The 23,774-nt window shown below is 36.0% G+C and overlaps 1 protein-coding gene across 1 annotated transcript in view; it reads right to left on the minus strand.

Moving 5' to 3' along the window:
• Positions 1-23,416, minus strand: part of LOC121506507 (xanthine dehydrogenase/oxidase-like) — a 41,138-nt gene extending 17,722 nt beyond the window's left edge. Inside the window, exons 1-5 of the mRNA XM_041782350.1 lie at positions 23,179-23,416; positions 16,642-16,699; positions 5,176-5,272; positions 2,917-3,025; positions 2,550-2,676 (exon numbers count right to left, since the gene is read on the minus strand). Coding sequence (XP_041638284.1) covers positions 2,550-2,676; positions 2,917-3,025; positions 5,176-5,272; positions 16,642-16,699; positions 23,179-23,262 — 475 coding nt within the window. The 5' untranslated portion in view covers positions 23,263-23,416. The remainder of the gene's footprint in view (positions 1-2,549; positions 2,677-2,916; positions 3,026-5,175; positions 5,273-16,641; positions 16,700-23,178) is intronic.
• Between the last annotated feature and the right edge of the window lie 358 nt (positions 23,417-23,774).

The following is a 23,774-nucleotide window of genomic DNA, read 5'->3' on the forward strand; positions in this document are numbered from 1 at the left end:
TCAAAGTCAGAATTCTGAGATCAAAGTCACAATTCTAAGATCAAGTCAGAATTCTGAGATCAAAGTCACAATTCTAAGACCAAAGTCAGAATTATGAGATGGAAGTCAGAATTCTAAGATCAAAGTCAAAATTATGAGATCAAAGTCACAATTCTAAGACCAAAGTCAGAATTATGAGATGGAAGTCAGAATTCTAAGATCAAAGTCAGAATTCTGAGATCAAAGTCACAATTCTAAGATCAAAGTCAGAATTATGAGATGGAAGTCAGAATTCTAAGATCAAAGTCAGAATTCTGAGATCAAAGTCACAATTCTAAGATCAAGTCAGAGTTCTGAGATCAAAGTCACAATTCTAAGATCAATGCAGAATTATGAGATGGAAGTCAGAATTATAAGATCAAAGTCAGAGTTCTGAGATCAAAGTCACAATTCTAAGATCAAGTCAGAATTATGAGATCAAAGTCACTATTCTGAGATCAAAGTCAGAATTCTAAGATTAAAGTCAGAATTCAGAGACCAAAGTCAGAATTCTAAGATCAAAGTTAGAATTCAGAGACCAAAGTCAGAATTATAAGATCAAAGTCACAATTCTGAGATCGAAGTCAGAATTATAAGATCAAAGTCACAATTCTAAGCTCAAAGTCAGAATTCTGAGATCAAAGTCAGAATTCTAAGATCAAAGTCAGAATTCTGAGATCAAAGTCACAATTCTAAGATCAAGTCAGAATTCTGAGATCAAAGTCACAATTCTAAGATCAAGTCAGAATTATGAGATCAAAGTCACTATTCTGAGATCAAAGTCATAATTCAGAGATCAAAGTCAGAATTCAGAGACCAAAGTCAGAATTCTAAGATCAAAGTTAGAATTCAGAGACCAAAGTCAGAATTATAAGATCAAAGTCACAATTCTAAGCTCAAAGTCAGAATTCTGAGATCAAAATCAGAATTCTAAGATCAAAGTCAGTATTCAGAGATGAAAGTCAGATTTATACAATCAAAGTCAGTATTCAGAGATGAAAGTCAGAATTATAAGATCAGAGTCAGTATTCAGAGATCCAAGTCAGAATTATAAGATCAAAGTCAGAATTCAGAGACCAAAGTCAGAATTATAAAATCAAAGTCACAATTCTAAGATCAAAGTCAGAATTATGAGATGGAAGTCAGAATTCTAAGATCAAAGTCAGAATTCTGAGATCAAAGTCACAATTCTAAGATCAAGTCAGAGTTCTGAGATCAAAGTCACAATTCTAAGATCAAGTCAGAATTATGAGATCAAAGTCACTATTCTGAGATCAAAGTCAGAATTCTAAGATTAAAGTTAGAATTCAGAGACCAAAGTCAGAATTATAAGATCAACGTCACAATTCTGAGATCGAAGTCAGAATTATAAGATCAAAGTCACAATTCTAAGCTCAAAGTCAGAATTCTGAGATCAAAGTCAGAATTCTAAGATCAAAGTCAGAATTCTGAGATCAAAGTCACAATTCTAAGATCAAGTCAGAATTCTGAGATCAAAGTCACAATTCTAAGATCAAGTCAGAATTATGAGATCAAAGTCACTATTCTGAGATCAAAGTCATAATTCAGAGATCAAAGTCAGAATTCAGAGACCAAAGTCAGAATTCTAAGATCAAAGTTAGAATTCAGAGACCAAAGTCAGAATTATAAGATCAAAGTCACAATTCTAAGCTCAAAGTCAGAATTCTGAGATCAAAGTCAGAATTCTAAGATCAAAGTCAGTATTCAGAGATGAAAGTCAGATTTATACAATCAAAGTCAGTATTCAGAGATGAAAGTCAGAATTATAAGATCAGAGTCAGTATTCAGAGATCCAAGTCAGAATTATAAGATCAAAGTCAGAATTCAGAGACCAAAGTCAGAATTATAAGATCAAAGTCACAATTCTAAGATCAAAGTCAGAATTATGAGATCAAAGTCAGAATATTTATTTCAATCTTAGAATTTGAAAAAAAAAAATATCCTGTTTAATTTCATTTTTATTTCAGTGGCCTGAATTCATTTTCATATCTAAAGTTGGGAACTTGAAATTTTCACTAAATTCTGTACAGTGTTTTTCTGACATACTACATGATGGGGCCTTCATACGGTCTCTTTTCTCATGATCATGGTGAACAGGACCCTATTACATAAAACCATACAATAACCACAGACCGCTGGGCGCTAAGTCACACATCAACATGGTCACTGGCTGTTTAGACTTAGAAACAGCTGTTCAGGATGTGTGCGAGCAAAAATGATTAGAGAAATGGAGATCTGAGCTTGCATGGCTGAGTCAGCAGGAACTCTTTGTTTAATAGTTATTAAAACAATGGAAATCACCAGAACTGCTGCTCATTCTGTGTGTCCACCAAAACTGTCTGACTGATCCAGAGTGTCGCTGAACTCGTCTGACACTCCACTCAGATGTCCAGCAGCATAATTAGACATTCTCCTGCTGTTTTTCTACCACCGCTACAGGCACACAGCTGCTGTGACGTAACCGTGGTGTTTACTCCCAGCAGTCTGTGGTCATTGATCTCTGTCCGTACCGTGAAAGGCCTCCTCCACATCAGCCATTCTGGGTTTGGGGTTGTTTCTGAGCAGAGCGTACATGGACATGACGATCCCCGGGGTACAGAAACCACACTGAGAGCCGTGAGCCTTGGCGATCCGCTCCTGAGGATGAGGACACTCAGAATCAGTCCTCATGATTAGTAAACTACATCTCCTCACCTGTTAAACCAGGACGCTGCAGAGAGAGCCAGTGTTTGGTCTAGAAGAAAGATGCTGGGGAGGTTGCAGACATGCAGACGAGAGAATAAGACAGGAAATCTTCTTATAACAACTTTAAGAGCTTAAAGTGAACAAGTACTACGTCATTATGTGCAGGAGTTTGGAAAGATTAGTGTATTTTACCTGAACAGGATGTAGTTTCCTCGCCACGCTGCCGATGCCCTCCACCGTCGTCACGGCAACCAGGTGTAGCGAGCAGACGGGGGCAAGGCAGGCGTTTACAGCGTAATGACTGGACGTGAATTAAAGACTAACAGCTGAAAGTCAGCTGATTCAAAAAACTCTGTCATTATACCTTTATAAATAAAGGTTTATTATTTTACAGTCAGGCTGTAAAACTTCCTGTTTAACCCCAATCATGGAACCACTGCTGGAGCCTTCAGATGTGCTCATGTTAGCTGAGTTAGCCAGAATAGACCTCATCTTCTCCTAACCTACAGAATAATAATAATAATAATAATAATAACAACATAAAAAATAATAATAACAAAATAATTATAACAATGATAATAATAATGATAATAATAATAAATAATTAATTAAAAACAATAATATTAATATTATTATCATTATTATACATTTTATTTATGAAGCGCTGTTCATAAAACTCAAAGACACTGTACAATGCAGAAAACGATACATACATATTTTAACATATATACATAGTGAGAGTTTATATATATATAGAGTTTATTTCCTTCATGTACATTGGAACAACACAAAAAATCAGAAGAAAAAAATACAAATTGACATAATTTTGCTCAAAATTCAAAAAAATGGGCCGGACAAAATGATCGTCCCCCTTTTAAAACTGTGTGCAAATCATTTTATTTCCAGCATGTGATGCTCATTTAAACTCACCTGTGGCAGTAACAGGTGCTGCAATCTAGAAATCACACCTGAAGCCAGTTAGAATGTCTAAAAGTTGACTCAGCCTTTGTGTTGTGTGTCTGTGTGTGTCACACCAAGCATGGAGAAGAGGAAGAAGAGTCCAGAATTGTCTGAGGACTTAAGAAGCAAAAAAGTGGAAAAATCTGAACAATCTCAAGGTTAAAGACCATCTCCAGAGATCCTGAGATTCCTTTGTCCACTGTGTGTAATATAATCAAGAAGTTTATAACCATGGAGCTGTGGCTAATCTCCCTGGACGTGGACGGAAGAGAAAAACTGACAAAAGAATGCAACGCAGGATAGTTGGAATGGTGGATAAACATCCTCAGTCAACTTCCACACAGATTCAGGCTGTCCTGCAGACTCAGGGTGCAAAAGTGTCAGCTGGGACCATACGTGGTCATCTGAATGAGATGAAGCGCTATGGCAGGAGACCCAGGAGAACCCCACTGCTGACAAAGAGACAGAAAAAAGCCAGACTGGAGTTTGCAAAAATGTACCTGAGTAAGCCTCAATCCTTCTGGGAGAACATTTAGTGGACAGATGAGACTAGGTAGAGCTTTTTGGAAAAGCAGGTCATTCTACTGTTTACAGAAAACAGAATGAGGCCTACAAAGAAAAGAACACAGTACCTACAGTCAAACATGGTGGAGCTTCAAGGATGTTTTGGGGTTATTTTGCTGCCTCTGGCACTGGGTGCCTTGACTGTGTGACAGGAATCAGGAAATCTGAGACTATCAAAAGATTTTGGGCCGCAATGTAGGGCCTAGTGTCAGAAAGCTGGGTCTGGGTCAAAGGTCATGGGTGTTCCAGCAGGACAACGACCCCAAACATACCTCAGAAAGCACCAAGAAATGGTTGGAGACAAAGCTGGAGAGTTCTGAAGAGGCCAGCAATGAGTCCAGATCTAAATCCCATTGAACACCTATGGAGAGATCTCAGAACTGCTGTTGAAGAAGCACCCTTCAAATCTGAGAGACCTGGAGCAGTTTGGAGAAGAAGAGTGGTCCAAAATTCCAGCTGAGAGGAGTAAGAAGCTTGTTGATGGTTATAGAAGTGACTGGTTTCAGTTATTTTTTTCAGAGGTTGTGCAACAAAATATTAAGTTGAGGGTGCCAATAATTTTGTCTGGCCTATTTTTTGAGTTTTGTGCAAAAGTATGTCAATTTTGTCTTTTTTCCTCGGATTGTTTGTGTTGTTCAGATGCACATAAAGGAAATAAACACATGTAAACCAAAAACATTTGTTGATTGCAACAATTTCTGGGAGAAATGATGTTTTTTCTGGAAAAATTTCCAGGGGTGCCAATATTTTCGTCCATAACTGTGTATGTATGTATATATATATATATCTCAACCCTGAAGAATACTGTGACTGACTGGTATATTTATATAGATAGATATAGATATAGACATATAGACATAGACTCTGAAGGATACTATAGCTGGTTGATATAGGTATAGATATATAGACATAGACTCTGAAGGATACTGCAGCCTGTCGGTGCAGGGCTGGTACCGGGACACCATGACGGTGCACGCTCCACAGCCCCCCTCTGCACAGCCCAGTTTGGTTCCTGTCAGCCCCACTGAGAACAGAAGAAAGGAGTTCAGTCACAGATTCATCTTCACGCTTCCTGTTAAACTCAAACCAGCCCTGACTGACACGCTATCCCCTCAGCCAATCACAGAGCAGCTCTCTGCCCTCCTGTTTATCTTGGTTTGGAATCTGAATCTTCACGGAGCGCTTGAGCAGCCTGGAAAGGTCACTGTATGGATCCTCCACTCGTGGTTTCAGGGATCATTCAGGAGGTTTTCAGGGTCCTTGTTTGGGTTCTGAGGGTTCTTGAAGTGTGAAGGTTAAGCCTGGAGGAGAACAGAAACCTCCTCTGTCCTTTAGGAGGTTGCTAAAGTCCTTAAAAAAGTTCCCAAGGCCCTTGAGAGGATCAAATGATTTTTAGAGAAGTTCTTCTAAAGCTAGCTGAAGCTTCTGTGGGTCCCTGACTGGATCAAGGTGTCCTTGGAGAGGATGAAACGTCCTTGAAGGGACCTTCAGACCTTTTAGAAACCTCTCAAAGAACACCTTAGGTTTCACTTTAAAACATTTACATGTGCAGCAGACCCTGAGCAGGACTGGAAGGTCCTTGAAGAGGACCGTTTAGTCCTTGGGAGAGGATCCTGAAGTCCTAGGATTACTAAGGAGACCTGGAGAGCTCCTGGTAGGTCCTTGAAGAGGTTTAAAATCCATGCTGGTGCTGAACGAGATTCCAGACTTCCTTGGGTATGTCCAAGTCCAAGAGAAAGTTTCAGAGGTCCTTGAGAAGTTCCAAGGAGCTTTGAGGAGGTTGAATTTGTTCCTGCTGAACCTTCAGAGCTTTTGGAAATGTCTTCAAGGACTTCCAAGGTTGAATTTTAAACTATTGAGAAGTGCAGCAGTCGTTTGGGTATGGAAGGTCGGGAAAAGGATCATGTAGTCCTTGGGGGAGGATCCTGGATTCCAGGATGACTAAGGATACCTGGTGAGCTTCAACAATCTGTTCCATCAGTCTTGAAGAGGTTTAGAATCCATGATGGTGGTCCTTAAGGAGGTCCCAGGGTTCCCCGTGTTTGTCCAAAAGGTCTTAGAAGAATTAGGAATCCTGGAAAAAGTATGAATGAGTCCTCGAGGGCGTGAGGTTTTCTAACAGTGTACTTCAGGTCCCTGAAATGCTCCAGGACTCCTCCAGGACTCATCCAGGACTCCTCCAAGACTCATCCAGGACTCATCCAGGACTCCTCCAGGACTCATCCAGGACTCATCCAGGACTCCTCCAAGACTCATCCAGGACTCATCCAGGACTCCTCCAGGACTCATCCAGGACTCCTCCAGGACTCATCCAGGACTCCTCCAAGACTCATCCAGGACTCATCCAGGACTCCTCCAGGACTCATCCAGGACTCCTCCAAGACTCATCCAGGACTCATCCAGGACTCCTCTAAGACTCATCCAGGACTCATCCAGGACTCCTCCAAGACTCATCCAAGACTCATCCAGGACTCCTCCAAGACTCATCCAAGACTCATCCAAGGCTCATCCAGGACTCCTCCAAGACTCATCCAGGACTCCTCCAAGACTCATCCAAGACTCATCCAGGACTCCTCCAAGACTCATCCAAGGCTCATCCAGGACTCCTCCAAGACTCATCCAGGACTCCTCCAAGACTCATCCAGGACTCCTCCAAGACTCATCCAGGACTCATCCAGGACTCCTCCAAGACTCATCCAGGACTCCTCCAAGACTCATCCAGGACTCATCCAGGACTCATCCAGGACTCTTCTAAGACTCATCCAGAACTCCTCCAAGACTCATCCAGGACTCTCCAGGACTCATCCAGGACTCCTCCAAGACTCATCCAAGACTCATCCAGGACTCCTCCAAGACTCATCCAGGACTCCTCAAGGACTCATCCAGGACTCCTCCAGGAACCATCCAAGACTCATCCAGGACTCATCCAGGACTCCTCCAGGAACCATCCAGGACTCCTCCAAGACTCATCCAGGACTCCTCAAGGACCCATCCAGGACTCCTCCAAGACTCCTCAAGGACTCCTCCAGGACTTCTCCAGGAACCATCCAAGACTCATCCAGGACTCATCCAGGACTCATCCAGGACTCCTCCAGGAACCATCCAGGACTCCTTCAGGACTCCTCCAGGACCCATCCAGGACTCCTCCAGGACTCCTCCAGGACTACTTAAGGCTGTTTCTATTGTTCTACGTTTGGATCCAGGACCCTGAAAATCCCCTGAAGAAAGCCAATAAAACCATTAAAACCATTAAAACCATTAGAGCCAATAAAACCATTAAAACCATTAGAGCCATTAAAACCATTAAAACCATTAGAGCCAATAAAACCATTAAAACCATTAAAACCATTAGAGCCAATAAAACCGTTAAAACCATTAAAACCATTAGAGCCATTAAAACCATTAAAACCATTAGAGCCAATAAAACCATTAAAACCATTAGAGCCAATAAAACCATTAGAGCCAATAAAACCATTAAAACCATTAGAGCCAATAAAACCATTAAAACCATTAGAGCCAATAAAACCATTAAAACCATTAGAGCCAATAAAACCATTAAACCATTAGAGCCAATAAAACCATTAAAACCATTAAAACCATTAGAGCCAATAAAACCATTAAAACCATTAGAGCCAATAAAACCATTAAACCATTAGAGCCAATTAAGCCATTAAAACTATTAAAACCATTAAAACCATTAGAGCCAATAAAACCACTAAAACCATTAAAACAATTAAAACCATTAGAGCCAATAAAACCATTAAAGCCATTAAAACCATTAAAACCATTAGAGCCAATAAAACCATTAAAACCATTATTGCCAATTAAACCATTAAAACTATTTAAACCATTAAAACCATTAGAGCCAATAAAACCATTAAAGCCATTGGAGCCAATAAAACCATTAAAACCATTAAAACCATTAGAGCCAATTAAACCATTAAAACCATTAAACCATTAGAGCCATTAAAACCATTACAGCCAATAAAACCATTAAAACCATTAAAACCATTAGAGCCAATGAAACCATTAAACCATTAAAACCATTAAAACCATTAGAGCCAATAAAACCATTAAAACCATTAAAAACATTAGAGCCAATAAAACCATTAAAAACATTAGAGCCAATAAAACCATTAAAACCATTAGAGCCAATAAAACCATTAAAACCATTAAAACCATTAGAGCCAATAAAACCATTAAAACCATTAAAACCATTAGAGCCATTAAAACCATTCAAACCATTAGAGCCATTAAAACCATTAAAACCATTAAAACCATTAGAGCCATTAAAACCATTAAAACCATTAGAGCCATTAAAACCATTAAAACCATTAGAGCCAATAAAACCGTTAAAACCATTAAAACCATTAGAGCCAATAAAACCAATCAAACCATTAAAACAATTAAAAACCATTAGAGCCAATAAAACCACTAAAACCATTAAAACAATTAAAACCATTAGAGCCAATAAAACCATTAAAGCCATTAAAACCATTAAAACCATTAGAGCCAATAAAACCATTAAAACCATTAGAGCCAATTAAACCATTAAAACTATTAAAACCATTAAAACCATTAGAGCCAATAAAACCACTAAAACCGTTAAAACAATTAAAACCATTAGAGCCAATAAAACCATTAAAGCCATTAAAACCATTAAAACCATTAGAGCCAATAAAACCATTAAAACCATTATTGCCAATTAAACCATTAAAACTATTTAAACCATTAGAGCCATTAAAACCATTACAGCCAATAAAACCATTAAAACCATTAAAACCATTAGAGCCAATGAAACTGTTAAAACCATTAAAACCATTAAAACCATTAGAGCCAATTAAACCATTAAAACCATTAAACCATTAGAGCCATTAAAACCATTAAAACCATTAGAGCCAATGAAACCATTAAACCATTAAAACCATTAAAACCATTAGAGCCAATAAAACCATTAAAACCATTAAAAACATTAGAGCCAATAAAACCATTAAAAACATTAGAGCCAATAAAACCATTAAAACCATTAGAGCCAATAAAACCATTAAAACCATTAAAACCATTAGAGCCAATAAAACCATTAAAACCATTAAAACCATTAGAGCCATTAAAACCATTCAAACCATTAGAGCCATTAAAACCATTAAAACCATTAAAACCATTAGAGCCATTAAAACCATTAAAACCATTAGAGCCATTAAAACCATTAAAACCATTAGAGCCAATAAAACCGTTAAAACCATTAAAACCATTAGAGCCAATAAAACCAATCAAACCATTAAAACAATTAAAAACCATTAGAGCCAATAAAACCACTAAAACCATTAAAACAATTAAAACCATTAGAGCCAATAAAACCATTAAAGCCATTAAAACCATTAAAACCATTAGAGCCAATAAAACCATTAAAACCATTAGAGCCAATTAAACCATTAAAACTATTAAAACCATTAAAACCATTAGAGCCAATAAAACCACTAAAACCGTTAAAACAATTAAAACCATTAGAGCCAATAAAACCATTAAAGCCATTAAAACCATTAAAACCATTAGAGCCAATAAAACCATTAAAACCATTATTGCCAATTAAACCATTAAAACTATTTAAACCATTAGAGCCATTAAAACCATTACAGCCAATAAAACCATTAAAACCATTAAAACCATTAGAGCCAATGAAACTGTTAAAACCATTAAAACCATTAAAACCATTAGAGCCAATTAAACCATTAAAACCATTAAACCATTAGAGCCATTAAAACCATTAAAACCATTAGAGCCAATAAAACCATTAGAGCCATTAAAACCATTACAGCCAATAAAACCATTAAAACCATTAAAACCATTAGAGCCAATAAAACCGTTAATACCATTAAAACCATTAGAGCCTTTAAAACCATTAAAACCATTAGAGCCAATAAAACCATTAAAACCATTAGAGCCATTAAAACCATTTAAACCATTAGAGCCAATAAAACCATTAAACCATTAGAGCCATTAAAACCATTAAAACCATTAGAGCCATTAAAACCAATAAAACCATTAGAGCCTATAAAACCATTAAAACCATTAAAACCATTTAAACGATTAGAGCCAATAAAACCATTAAAACCATTAGAGCCAATAAAACCATTAAAAACATTAGAGCCAATGAAACCATTAAAACCATTAGAGCAATTAAAACCATTAGGGGCCAATAAAACCATTAAACCATTAGAGCCATTAAAACCATTAAAACCATTAGAGCCAATAAAACCATTAAAACCATTAAAACCATTAGAGCCATTAAAACCATTAAAACCATTAGAGCCATTAAAACAATTAAAGACCATTAAAACCATTAGAGCCATTAAAACAATTAAAAACCATTAGAGCCAATAAAACCACTAAAACCATTAAAACAATTAAAACCATTAGAGCCAATAAAACCATTAAAGCCATTAAAACCATTAAAACCATTGGAGCCAATAAAACCATTAAAACCATTAGAGCCAATTAAACCATTAAAACTATTAAAACCATTAAAACCATTAGAGCCAATAAAACCACTAAAACCATTAAAACAATTAAAACCATTAGGGCCAATAAAACCATTAAAGCCATTAAAACCATTAAAACCATTAGAGCCAATAAAACCATTAAAACCATTATTGCTAATTAAACCATTAAAACTATTTAAACCATTAAAACCATTAGAGCCAATAAAACCATTAAAGCCATTGGAGCCAATAAAACCATTAAAACCATTAAAACCATTAGAGCCAATTAAACCATTAAAACCATTAAACCATTAGAGCCATTAAAACTGTTAAAACCATTAAAACCATTAAAACCATTAGAGCCAATAAAACCATTAAAACCATTAAAACCATTAGAGCCAATAAAACCATTAAAACCATTAGAGCCAATAAAACCATTAAAAACATTAGAGCCAATAAAACCATTAAAACCATTAGAGCCAATAAAACCATTAAAACCATTAAAACCATTAGAGCCAATAAAACCATTAAAACCATTAAAACCATTAGAGCCATTAAAACCATTCAAACCATTAGAGCCATTAAAACCATTAAAACCATTAAAACCATTAGAGCCATTAAAACCATTAAAACCATTAAAACCATTAGAGCCATTAAAACCATTAAAACCATTAGAGCCATTAAAACCATTAAAACCATTAGAGCCAATAAAACCATTAAAACCATTAGAGCCAATAAAACCAATCAAACCATTAAAACAATTAAAAACCATTAGAGCCAATAAAACCACTAAAACCATTAAAACAATTAAAACCATTAGAGCCAATAAAACCATTAAAGCCATTAAAACCATTAAAACCATTAGAGCTAATAAAACCATTAAAACCATTAGAGCCAATTAAACCATTAAAACTATTAAAACCATTAAAACCATTAGAGCCAATAAAACCACTAAAACCGTTAAAACAATTAAAACCATTAGAGCCAATAAAACCATTAAAGCCATTAAAACCATTAAAACCATTAGAGCCAATAAAACCATTAAAACCATTATTGCCAATTAAACCATTAAAACTATTTAAACCATTAAAACCATTAGAGCCAATAAAACCATTAAAGCCATTAGAGCCAATAAAACCATTAACACCATTAAAACCATTAGAGCCAATTAAACCATTAAAACCATTAAAACCATTAGAGCCAATAAAACCATTAGAGCCATTAAAACCATTAGAGCCAATAAAACCATTAAAACCATTCAAACCATTAGAGCCATTAAAACCATTAAAACCATTAAAACCATTAGAGCCATTAAAACCATTAAAACCATTAAAACCATTAGAGCCATTAAAACCATTAAAACCATTAGAGCCAATAAAACCGTTAAAACCATTAAAACCATTAGAGCCATTAAAACCATTAAAACCATTAGAGCCAATAAAACCATTAAAACCATTAGAGCCAATAAAACCAATCAAACCATTAAAACAATTAAAAACCATTAGAGCCAATAAAACCACTAAAACCATTAAAACAATTAAAACCATTAGAGCCAATAAAACCATTAAAGCCATTAAAACCATTAAAACCATTAGAGCTAATAAAACCATTAAAACCATTAGAGCCAATTAAACCATTAAAACTATTAAAACCATTAAAACCATTAGAGCCAATAAAACCACTAAAACCGTTAAAACAATTAAAACCATTAGAGCCAATAAAACCATTAAAGCCATTAAAACCATTAAAACCATTAGAGCCAATAAAACCATTAAAACCATTATTGCCAATTAAACCATTAAAACTATTTAAACCATTAAAACCATTAGAGCCAATAAAACCATTAAAGCCATTAGAGCCAGTAAAACCATTAACACCATTAAAACCATTAGAGCCAATTAAACCATTAAAACCATTAAAACCATTAGAGCCAATAAAACCATTAGAGCCATTAAAACCATTAGAGCCAATAAAACCATTAAAACCACTAAAACCATTAGAGCCATTAAAACAATTAAAACCATTAAAACCATTAGAGCCTTTAAAACCATTAAAACCATTAGAGCCAATAAAACCAATCAAACCATTAAAACAATTAAAAACCATTAGAGCCAATAAAACCACTAAAACCATTAAAACAATTAAAACCATTAGAGCCAATAAAACCATTAAAGCCATTAAAACCATTAAAACCATTAGAGCTAATAAAACCATTAAAACCATTAGAGCCAATTAAACCATTAAAACTATTAAAACCATTAAAACCATTAGAGCCAATAAAACCACTAAAACCGTTAAAACAATTAAAACCATTAGAGCCAATAAAACCATTAAAGCCATTAAAACCATTAAAACCATTAGAGCCAATAAAACCATTAAAACCATTATTGCCAATTAAACCATTAAAACTATTTAAACCATTAAAACCATTAGAGCCAATAAAACCATTAAAGCCATTAGAGCCAATAAAACCATTAACACCATTAAAACCATTAGAGCCAATTAAACCATTAAAACCATTAAACCATTAGAGCCATTAAAACCATTAAAACCATTAGAGCCAATAAAACCATTAAAACCATTAGAGCCTATAAAACCATTAAAACCATTAAAACCATTAAAACCATTAGAGCCATTAAAACCAATAAAACCATTAGAGCCTATAAAACCATTAAAACCATTTAAACCATTAGAGCCAATAAAACCATTAAAACCTTTAGAGCCAATAAAACCATTAAAAACATTAGAGCCAATGAAACCATTAAAACCATTAGAGCAATTAAAACCATTAGAGCCAATAAAACCATTAAACCATTAGAGCCATTAAAACCATTAAAACCATTAGAGCCAATAAAACCCTTAAAACCATTAGAGCCATTAAAACCATTAAAACCATTAGAGCCAATTAAACCATTAAAACCATTAAAACCACTAGAGCCATTAAAACCATTAAAACCATTAAAACCATTAGAGCCCATTAAACCATTAAAACCATTAGAGCCAATAAAACCATTAGAGCCAATAAAACCATTAAAGCCATTAAAACCATTAAAACCATTAGAGCTAATAAAACCATTAAAACCATTAGAGCCAATTAAACCATTAAAACTATTAAAACCATTAAAACCATTAGAGCCAATAAAACCACTAAAACCGTTAAAACAATTAAAACCATTAGAGCCAATAAAACCATTAAAGCCATTAAAACCATTAAAACCATTAAAACCATTAGAGCCATTAAAACCAATAAAACCATTAGAGCCTATAAAACCATTAAAACCATTAAAACCATTTAAACCATTAGAGCCAATAAAACCATTAAAACCTTTAGAGCCAATAAAACCATTAAAAACATTAGAGCCAATGAAACCATTAAAACCATTAGAGCAATTAAAACCATTAGAGCCAATAAAACCATTAGAGCCAATAAAACCATTAAAACCATTAAAACCATTAGAGCCATTAAAACAATTAAAACCATTAAAACCATTAGAGCCTTTAAAACCATTAAAACCATTACAGCCAATAAAACCAATCAAACCATTAAAACAATTAAAAACCATTAGAGCCAATAAAACCACTAAAACCATTAAAACAATTAAAACCATTAGAGCCAATAAAACCATTAAAGCCATTAAAACCATTAAAACCATTAGAGCTAATAAAACCATTAAAACCATTAGAGCCAATTAAACCATTAAAACTATTAAAACCATTAAAACCATTAGAGCCAATAAAACCACTAAAACCGTTAAAACAATTAAAACCATTAGAGCCAATAAAACCATTAAAGCCATTAAAACCATTAAAACCATTAGAGCCAATAAAACCATTAAAACCATTATTGCCAATTAAACCATTAAAACTATTTAAACCATTAAAACCATTAGAGCCAATAAAACCATTAAAGCCATTAGAGCCAATAAAACCATTAACACCATTAAAACCATTAGAGCCAATTAAACCATTAAAACCATTAAACCATTAGAGCCATTAAAACCATTAAAACCATTAGAGCCAATAAAACCATTAAAACCATTAGAGCCTATAAAACCATTAAAACCATTAAAACCATTAAAACCATTAGAGCCATTAAAACCAATAAAACCATTAGAGCCTATAAAACCATTAAAACCATTAAAACCATTTAAACCATTAGAGCCAATAAAACCATTAAAACCTTTAGAGCCAATAAAACCATTAAAACCATTAGAGCAATTAAAACCATTAGAGCCAATAAAACCATTAAACCATTAGAGCCATTAAAACCATTAAAACCATTAGAGCCAATAAAACCCTTAAAACCATTAAAACCATTAAAACCATTTAAACCATTAGAGCCAATAAAACCATTAAAAACATTAGAGCCAATGAAACCATTAAAACCATTAGAGCAATTAAAACCATTAGAGCCAATAAAACCATTAAACCATTAGAGCCATTAAAACCATTAAAACCATTAGAGCCAATAAAACCCTTAAAACCATTAGAGCCATTAAAACCATTAAAACCATTAGAGCCAATTAAACCATTAAAACCATTAAAACCACTAGAGCCATTAAAACCATTAAAACCATTAAAACCATTAGAGCCAATGAAACCATTAAAACCATTAGAGAAATTAAAACCATTAGAGCCAATAAAACCATTAAACCATTAGAGCCATTAAAACCATTAAAACCATTAGAGCCAATAAAACCACTAAAACCGTTAAAACAATTAAAACCATTAGAGCCAATAAAACCATTAAAGCCATTAAAGCCATTAAAACCATTAAAACCATTAGAGCCATTAAAACCAATAAAACCATTAGAGCCTATAAAACCATTAAAACCATTAAAACCATTTAAACCATTAGAGCCAATAAAACCATTAAAACCTTTAGAGCCAATAAAACCATTAAAAACATTAGAGCCAATGAAACCATTAAAACCATTAGAGCAATTAAAACCATTAGAGCCAATAAAACCATTAAACCATTAGAGCCATTAAAACCATTAAAACCATTAGAGCCAATAAAACCCTTAAAACCATTAGAGCCATTAAAACCATTAAAACCATTAGAGCCAATTAAACCATTAAAACCATTAAAACCATTAGAGCCAATAAAACCATTAGAGCCAATAAAACCAGTAAAACCATTAGAGCCATTAAAACCATTAGAGCCATTAGAACCATTAAAACCATTAAAACTATTAGAGCCAATAAAACCATTAAAACCATTAGAGCCAATAAAACCATTAAAACCATTAAACCATTAGAGCCATTAAAACCATTAAAACCATTAGAGCCAATTAAACCATTAAAACCATTAAACCATTAGAGCCATTAAAACCATTAAAACCATTAAAACCATTAGAGCCAATAAAACCATTAAAACCATTAGAGCCAATAAAACCATTAGAGCCAATAAAACCAGTAAAACCATTAGAGCCATTAAAACCATTAGAGCCATTAGAACCATTAAAACCATTAAAACTATTAGAGCCAATAAAACCATTAAAACCATTAGAGCCAATAAAACCATTAAACCATTAGAGCCATTAAAACCATTAAAACCATTAGAGCCAATAAAACCATTAAACCATTAGAGCCATTAAAACCATTAAAACCATTAGAGCCATTAAAACCATTAGAGCCAATAAAACCATTAAAACCATTAAAACCATTAAAACCACTAAAACCACAGCAGCTGTTTGGTCCTCTCCAGCTGAGAGGAAATTGCTGACTGGACCATTTCCTGTTGTTCTGGTTCTAAATGATTTCAGCCTGTCAGAGGAAACGGGAAATCTTCAGGGATAAACCAGAATAAAAAGGTTTAGCATAAATCCTGGTCTGATCGCGGTTTCATGAAGGCATTCACCGACGTCTGAGAGGGTTCAGATATCTGACCCTTCTATAGAGATAAACCTACATTTCCTCCTCAGGTACGTCAGCAAGGTCATCTCAGGGTCGGCGTTCTTCTCCACAATCTGCAACAAAAACACAAAACAGAGGAGTTCACAGAATGAAAGAATAAAACTAAAGATTCATGAGCATCAACCTGAAAATAAAAACAGTAGGAACCAGATTAACACGTTTCCATCCGCAGCTTTTTCAGATGTTGCCAACGTACTTTTGCAATCTAAAATCCTGTTCTTCACCATGGAGAGAGAGCGTGGGCCAAACTGCACACAGAGGCTGGAAACATCTGGAAACGCTGTTAGAACTTCAAAGGAGAGGCAAACCTCCAGTCCTCTGAAACCCCAGCCACTTAACAAATGTTGCCAACATGTTTTTGCAATTTAGACGTGATGGTCAGGAAGATTCTAGACCAAAAGAAAGGGAGCGTGGTCATGATGAAAGTGGCGAGGAGCGAGGCAAACCCACGCATGTGGTCTCCACACAGGAAGTCTCTGTGGGAGGACCAGGAACCTTCTCACTGAGGCGTCGACCTGAACCACTGCACCACCGCTCAGACAACACCTGGATGACCGTCTGCAGAGGAAGCAGGGATTGAGCGCTCTGCTGCTCCCATCGTCTAAACGTTAACGTGTGAGAGCGCCGCTGACCCGTGAACGGCCACAGGTCAAACCGCCGGGAGAACATTAACCTCAGAAGAACGCAGAGATTATAGGACGAGGACTGAAAGGTCCACAGATTACTGAAGTCATTACCTCGTCTAAGGAGAATCAGAGCTGATCTTTAATCTAACGTCAGATTAATCAGATTAATTATGAAGTCATTACCTCGTCTAAGGAGAATCAGAGCTGATCTTTAATCTAACGTCAGATTAATCAGATTAATTATGAAGTCATTACCTCGTCTAAGGAGAATCAGAGCTGATCTTTAATCTAACGCCAGATTAATCAGATTAATTATGAAGTCATTACCTCGCCTAAGGAGAATCAGAGCTGATCTTTAATCTAACGCCTAAGGAGAATCAGAGCTGATCTTTAATCTAACGCCAGATTAATCAGCTTAATTATGAAGTCATTACCTCCACTAACGAGAATCAGAGCTGATCTTTAATCTAACGTCAGATTAATCAGATTAATTATGAAGTCATTACCTCGTCTAAGGAGAATCAGAGCTGATCTTTAATCTAACGTCAGATTAATCAGATTAATTATGAAGTCATTACCTCGTCTAAGGAGAATCAGAGCTGATCTTTAATCTAACGTCAGATTAATCAGATTAATTATGAAGTCATTACCTCGTCTAAGGAGAATCAGAGCTGATCTTTAATCTAACGTCAGATTAATCAGATTAATTATGAAGTCATTACCTCGTCTAAGGAGAATCAGAGCTGATCTTTAATCTAACGTCAGATTAATCAGATTAATTATGAAGTCATTACCTCGTCTAAGGAGAATCAGAGCTGATCTTTAATCTAACGTCAGATTAATCAGATTAATTATGAAGTCATTACCTCCTCTAAAGAGAATCAGAGCTGATCTTTAATCTAACGTCAGATTAATCAGATTAATTATGAAGTCATTACCTCGTCTAAGGAGAATCAGAGCTGATCTTTAATCTAACGTCAGATTAATCAGATTAATTATGAAGTCATTACCTCCTCTAAAGAGAATCAGAGCTGATCTTTAATCTAACGTCAGATTAATCAGATTAATTATGAAGTCATTACCTCGTCTAAGGAGAATCAGAGCTGATCTTTAATCTAACGTCAGATTAATCAGATTAATTATGAAGTCATTACCTCGTCCTAGGAGAATCAGAGCTGATCTTTAATCTAACGTCAGATTAATCAGATTAATTATGAAGTCATTACCTCGTCCTAGGAGAATCAGAGCTGATCTTTAATCTAACGTCAGATTAATCAGATTAATTATGAAGTCATTACCTCGTCTAAGGAGAATCAGAGCTGATCTTTAATCTAACGTCAGATTAATCAGATTAATTATGAAGTCATTACCTCCTCTAAGGAGAATCAGGGCTGATCTTTAATCTAACGTCAGATTAATCAGATTAATTATGAAGTCATTACCTCGTCTAAGGAGAATCAGAGCTGATCTTTAATCTAACGTCAGATTAATCAGATTAATTATGAAGTTATTACCTCCTCTAAGGAGAATCAGGGCTGATCTTTAATCTAACGTCAGATTAATCAGATTAATTATGAAGTCATTACCTCGTCTAAGGAGAATCAGAGCTGATCTTTAATCTAACGTCAGATTAATCAGATTAATTATGAAGTCATTACCTCGTCTAAAGAGAATCAGAGCTGATCTTTAATCTAACGTCAGATTAATCAGATTAATTATGAAGTCATTACCTTGTCTAAGGAGAATCAGAGCTGATCTTTAATCTAACGTCAGATTAATCAGATTAATTATGAAGTCATTACCTCCTCTAGCGAAATCAGCGTTGGTCCACTGAGGTTCATCTGGTCCACTGATAACTTATTCTAAGCGATTCTTTTAACAGACCAGAGAGTCTTTTTCATACCTGACCTTCCTCAGAGTGCTCACCAGCCCTGTTTTAATGTTGCCAATGTATTTTTGCAATCATATATTATCTTAGGTCATTATTTATATTAACACTAAAAGAGAGGGAATGGTCCAAATTGCACAAACACATTGGCAACTTTTGGAAAGTGGGGGGAATGAATGAGGCAAATGTACAATCCTTGCCAGTCCCTGCCACTGTTCCATGGACTGCCAATGAATTTGTGTGTTATTGTTCATCCCAAAGAAACAGAGCGTGGTCCTGGTCCAGGTTTAATCCTGATTAAACTGATATAAACTGGAGTTTAATCCTGTTTAAACACATATAAACTGGAGTTTAATCCTGATTAAACGCATATAAACTGGAGATTAATCCTGATTAAACACATATAAACTGGAGTTTAATCCTGTTTAAACACATATAAACTGGAGTTTAATCCTGATTAAACACATATAAACTGGAGTTTAATCCTGTTTAAACGCATATAAACTGGAGCTTAATCCAGATTAAACACATATAAACTGGAGTTTAATCCTGATTAAACGCATATAAACTGGAGATTAATCCTGATTAAACACATATAAACTGGAGTTTAATCCTGTTTAAACGCATATAAACTGGAGTTTAATCCTGATCAAACACATATAAACTGGAGTTTAATCCTGATTAGACTGATATAAACTGGAGTTTAATCCTGATTAAACTGATGTAAACTGGAGCTTAATCCAGATTAAACACATATAAACTGGAGTTTAATCCTAATTAGACTGATATAAACTGGAGTTTAATCCTGATTAAACTGATATAAACTGGAGTTTAATCCTGATTAGACTGTTATAAACTGGAGTTTAATCAGGATTAGACTGATATAAACTGGAGTTTAATCCTGATTAAACACATATAAACTGGAGTTTAATCCTGATTAGACTGATATAAACTGGAGTTTAATCCTGATTACACACATATAAACTGGAGTTTAATCTTGATTAGACCCATATAAATTGGAGTTTAATCCTGATTAAACACATATAAACTGGAGTTTAATCTTGATAAGACTGATATAAACTGGAGTTTAATCCTGATTAAACACATATAAACTGGAGTTTAATCCTGTTTAAACACATATAAACTGGAGTTTAATCCTGATTAAACGCATATAAACTGGAGATTAATCCTGATTAAACACATATAAACTGGAGTTTAATCCTGTTTAAACACATATAAACTGGAGTTTAATCCTGATCAAACTGATATGAACTTGAGTTTAATCCTGATTAAACACATATAAACTGGAGTTTAATCTTGATTAGACCCATATAAATTGGAGTTTAATCCTGATTAAACACATATAAACTGGAGTTTAATCTTGATAAGACTGATATAAACTGGAGTTTAATCCTGATTAAACACATATAAACTGGAGTTTAATCCTGATTAGACTGATATAAACTGGAGTTTAATCCTGATTAAACTGCTATGAACTTGAGTTTAATCCTGATTTAACTGCTATGAACTTGAGTTCAATCCTGATTAAACTGATATAAACTGGAGTTTAATCCTGATTAGACTGATATAAACTGGAGTTTAATCCTGATTAAACACATATAAACTGGAGTTTAATCCTGATTAGACTGATATAAACTGGAGTTTAATCCTGATTAGACTGATATAAACTGGAGTTTAATCCTGATTAAACTGCTATGAACTTGAGTTTAATCCTGATTAAACTGAGATTAAATAATCCCCTCTTACAGGGTCTAACCCATCCTTGTGCTTTTATCCTGCAGCTCTGCGGTTCCTCTGAAGTGTTCTAATCTGGATTTGGTTCCACATTCTCCATCTCATCTAGGTCATCACGTGCTAGCGTCAGCTGCGTCACGCTCTCTGTTTGTGTTCATAGTCTCTACTTATCACTGACTGAAGCATACCGCTCTGCTCCACTCAGCTTTATGTCTACATCTAGATTTATACACACACACACACACCCACACACACCCACACACACACACACATATATATATATATATATATGGACATCTATATTTATACACACATACATATATATTTATATGGTAGATAAACTTAAAACAAAAAGTAAGGCAATTAGTGTTTGTTAGATCAGTTCTCATGTATCAATGCTTGTTGGTAATAAATCTTATACTGTAGTAAAGCCTGGTTATGAACCTTTTAAATGATGCCACATCTGTAAGGATCATGCGTTTGTGGGATGAGCAGCAGAGCTGAGTATGTGGGTTGTGCCCATGAAAAATGTGCCAAATCTTCTCTGCTAATGCCAAACAGCTGATTCTGCTGTTGACTCTTGTTTGCTGTTTGGTGATTGGATGATTGAAGTTTGAACAAACAAGACATACTGACAATTTACCAATTTATTGATTTAACAAACAGGAGCCTCAGCAGAAGAAACAATCACAGCCACAACAGCCTGGCTCCTCCCCCTCATGCTGGTCATCAGCCTGGCTCCTCCCCCTCATGCTGGTCATCAGCCTGGCTCCTCCCCCTCATGCTGGTCACCAGCCTGGCTCCTCCCCCTCATGCTGGTCATCAGCCTGGCTCCTCCCCCTCATGCTGGTCACCAGCCTGGCTCCTCCCCCTCATGCTGGTCACCAGCCTGGCTCCTCCCCCTCATGCTGGTCACCATCCTGGCTCCTCCTCCTCATGCTGGTCACCAGCCTGGCTCCTCCCCCTCATGCTGGTCATCAGCCTGGCTCCTCCCCCTCATGCTGGTCACCAGCCTGGCTCCTCCCCCTCATGCTGGTCACCAGCCTGGCTCCTCCCCCTCATGCTGGTCACCAGCCTGGTCACACACTGCTGTGGGACGGCAACCCATTCTTCAACCAGATTTAGTCTCCAGTCAGCCAGCGTGGTTGTGTTGGTCACTCTGGCACCAACAGCACGCCCAAGCTGATCCCACAAGTGTTCAGTGGGGTTAAAGGTCAGGACTGCTGGCAGGACATTCCTTCCTCTCCACTCCCAGATCCTGGAGGTAGTCTCTGATAACCCCCGCTCTGTGGGGGCGAGTGTTGTCATCTTGCAGGATAGAGTTCTTGCTGACAGGGAGAGAAAACAGTATTCTTGGGGTGTGGTCTTCTAGGGACGCCCATGCTCACAGGTGCTGCCAATCAGGCACCTGATTGGAGCACCTGGAGGTACCAGAAGCTCAAAACAACAGTCAACAGCAGAATCAGCTGTTTGGCATTGGCAGAGAAAATCTGGCACATTTTTCATGGACGCAACCCACATACTCAGCTCTGCTGCTCATCCCACAAATGCATGATCCTTACAGATGTGGCATCATTTAAAAGGTTCATAGCCAGGCTTTACTACGGTATAAGATTTATTACCAACAAGCATTGATACAACAGAGAACTGATCTAACAAACACACATTTCCTTACTTTTCGTTTCAAGTGTATTTCACTGTTAAAACTATTTTGGTCATTTTACTGATATGATCTAAAATAAATTAAGTTAAAAAAGTCTATAAATTACAACTTCAACATTTTAATTTAATAATTTTGACATTTTATCCTATAAAACACGTTTTAATCTCCTAATTCTGACTCTTGACTTTGTCAAAGACCTTTTAATCTCCTAATTCTGACTCTTGCCTTTGTCAAAGATCTTTTAATCTCCTAATTCTGACTCTTGACTTTGTCAAAGATCTTTTAATCTCCTAATTCTGACTCTTGCCTTTGTCAAAGATCTTTTAATCTCCTAATTCTGACTCTTGCCTTTGTCAAAGATCTTTTAATCTCCCAGCTCTGACTGCTCAGCTGTTCTCTGTCTTGCTGGCATTACTGAGCCTCCAGAATAATCCATTCTAGTTAGATTTGTGTAAACAGATTATTGATAATTGATCAGAATAAACTGATAATGAACTTTATAATCCTGGTTTGAATCCGGATTAGAGAAGTCTGATTAACGGCTGGATTATGCTGACTCCTTAAACTTCGACCTTTGACCACGTTTAAATCTAATCTTACCTTCTTCCCGTTAACGAAGAAGACCAGCTCGTCCGTCCCGGACCCGGTCTCTCCATCGGTCTTGGTCCCGTTCACGTCCCTCATGTCCTCGGTTCTCGGTGTCCTGTCTCGGTCTGTCCCTCATGGACCGGGTCCCTCTCTGCTCTGGAGGTGGACTCTGACGCGGAGAGGTGTGTCCTCCGGGCATCCGGAGAGACGAACGGCTCCGCCTCCCGCCAAGACAGCGACGTCCAGGTGGTGTAGGTCACGTGCTGTAATTGAAGCCGATCACAGTTATTGATCACGATCAGATCATTGATCCTCAGCTGACAGGGAGTCTGGAGGTTTTCTACTCTTCCTGTTTACTGACCTCCAGTACCCAGTCTGACCTTTCACCTCCGATAAGGCAGCCAACCAGGGTCAATGATTCACAGGGGTCAAAGGTCAGCTGATCAGACGGTTCAAATGAGTTTTAAGATACACTACAGCGAGTTAAAGAGACTAAAGACAACTCTGAGACAAACTAGGGTTTAAAAATTCAGCTCAAAAATAAATAAATGAAAAATAAATAAAAAAAGAATCATAATGGAAAAAAATAAATAATGATAACAAAAATA

This window comes from Cheilinus undulatus, linkage group 24 (assembly GCF_018320785.1).
Source record: "Cheilinus undulatus linkage group 24, ASM1832078v1, whole genome shotgun sequence".
Classification (NCBI taxonomy): Eukaryota; Metazoa; Chordata; class Actinopteri; order Labriformes; family Labridae; genus Cheilinus; species Cheilinus undulatus.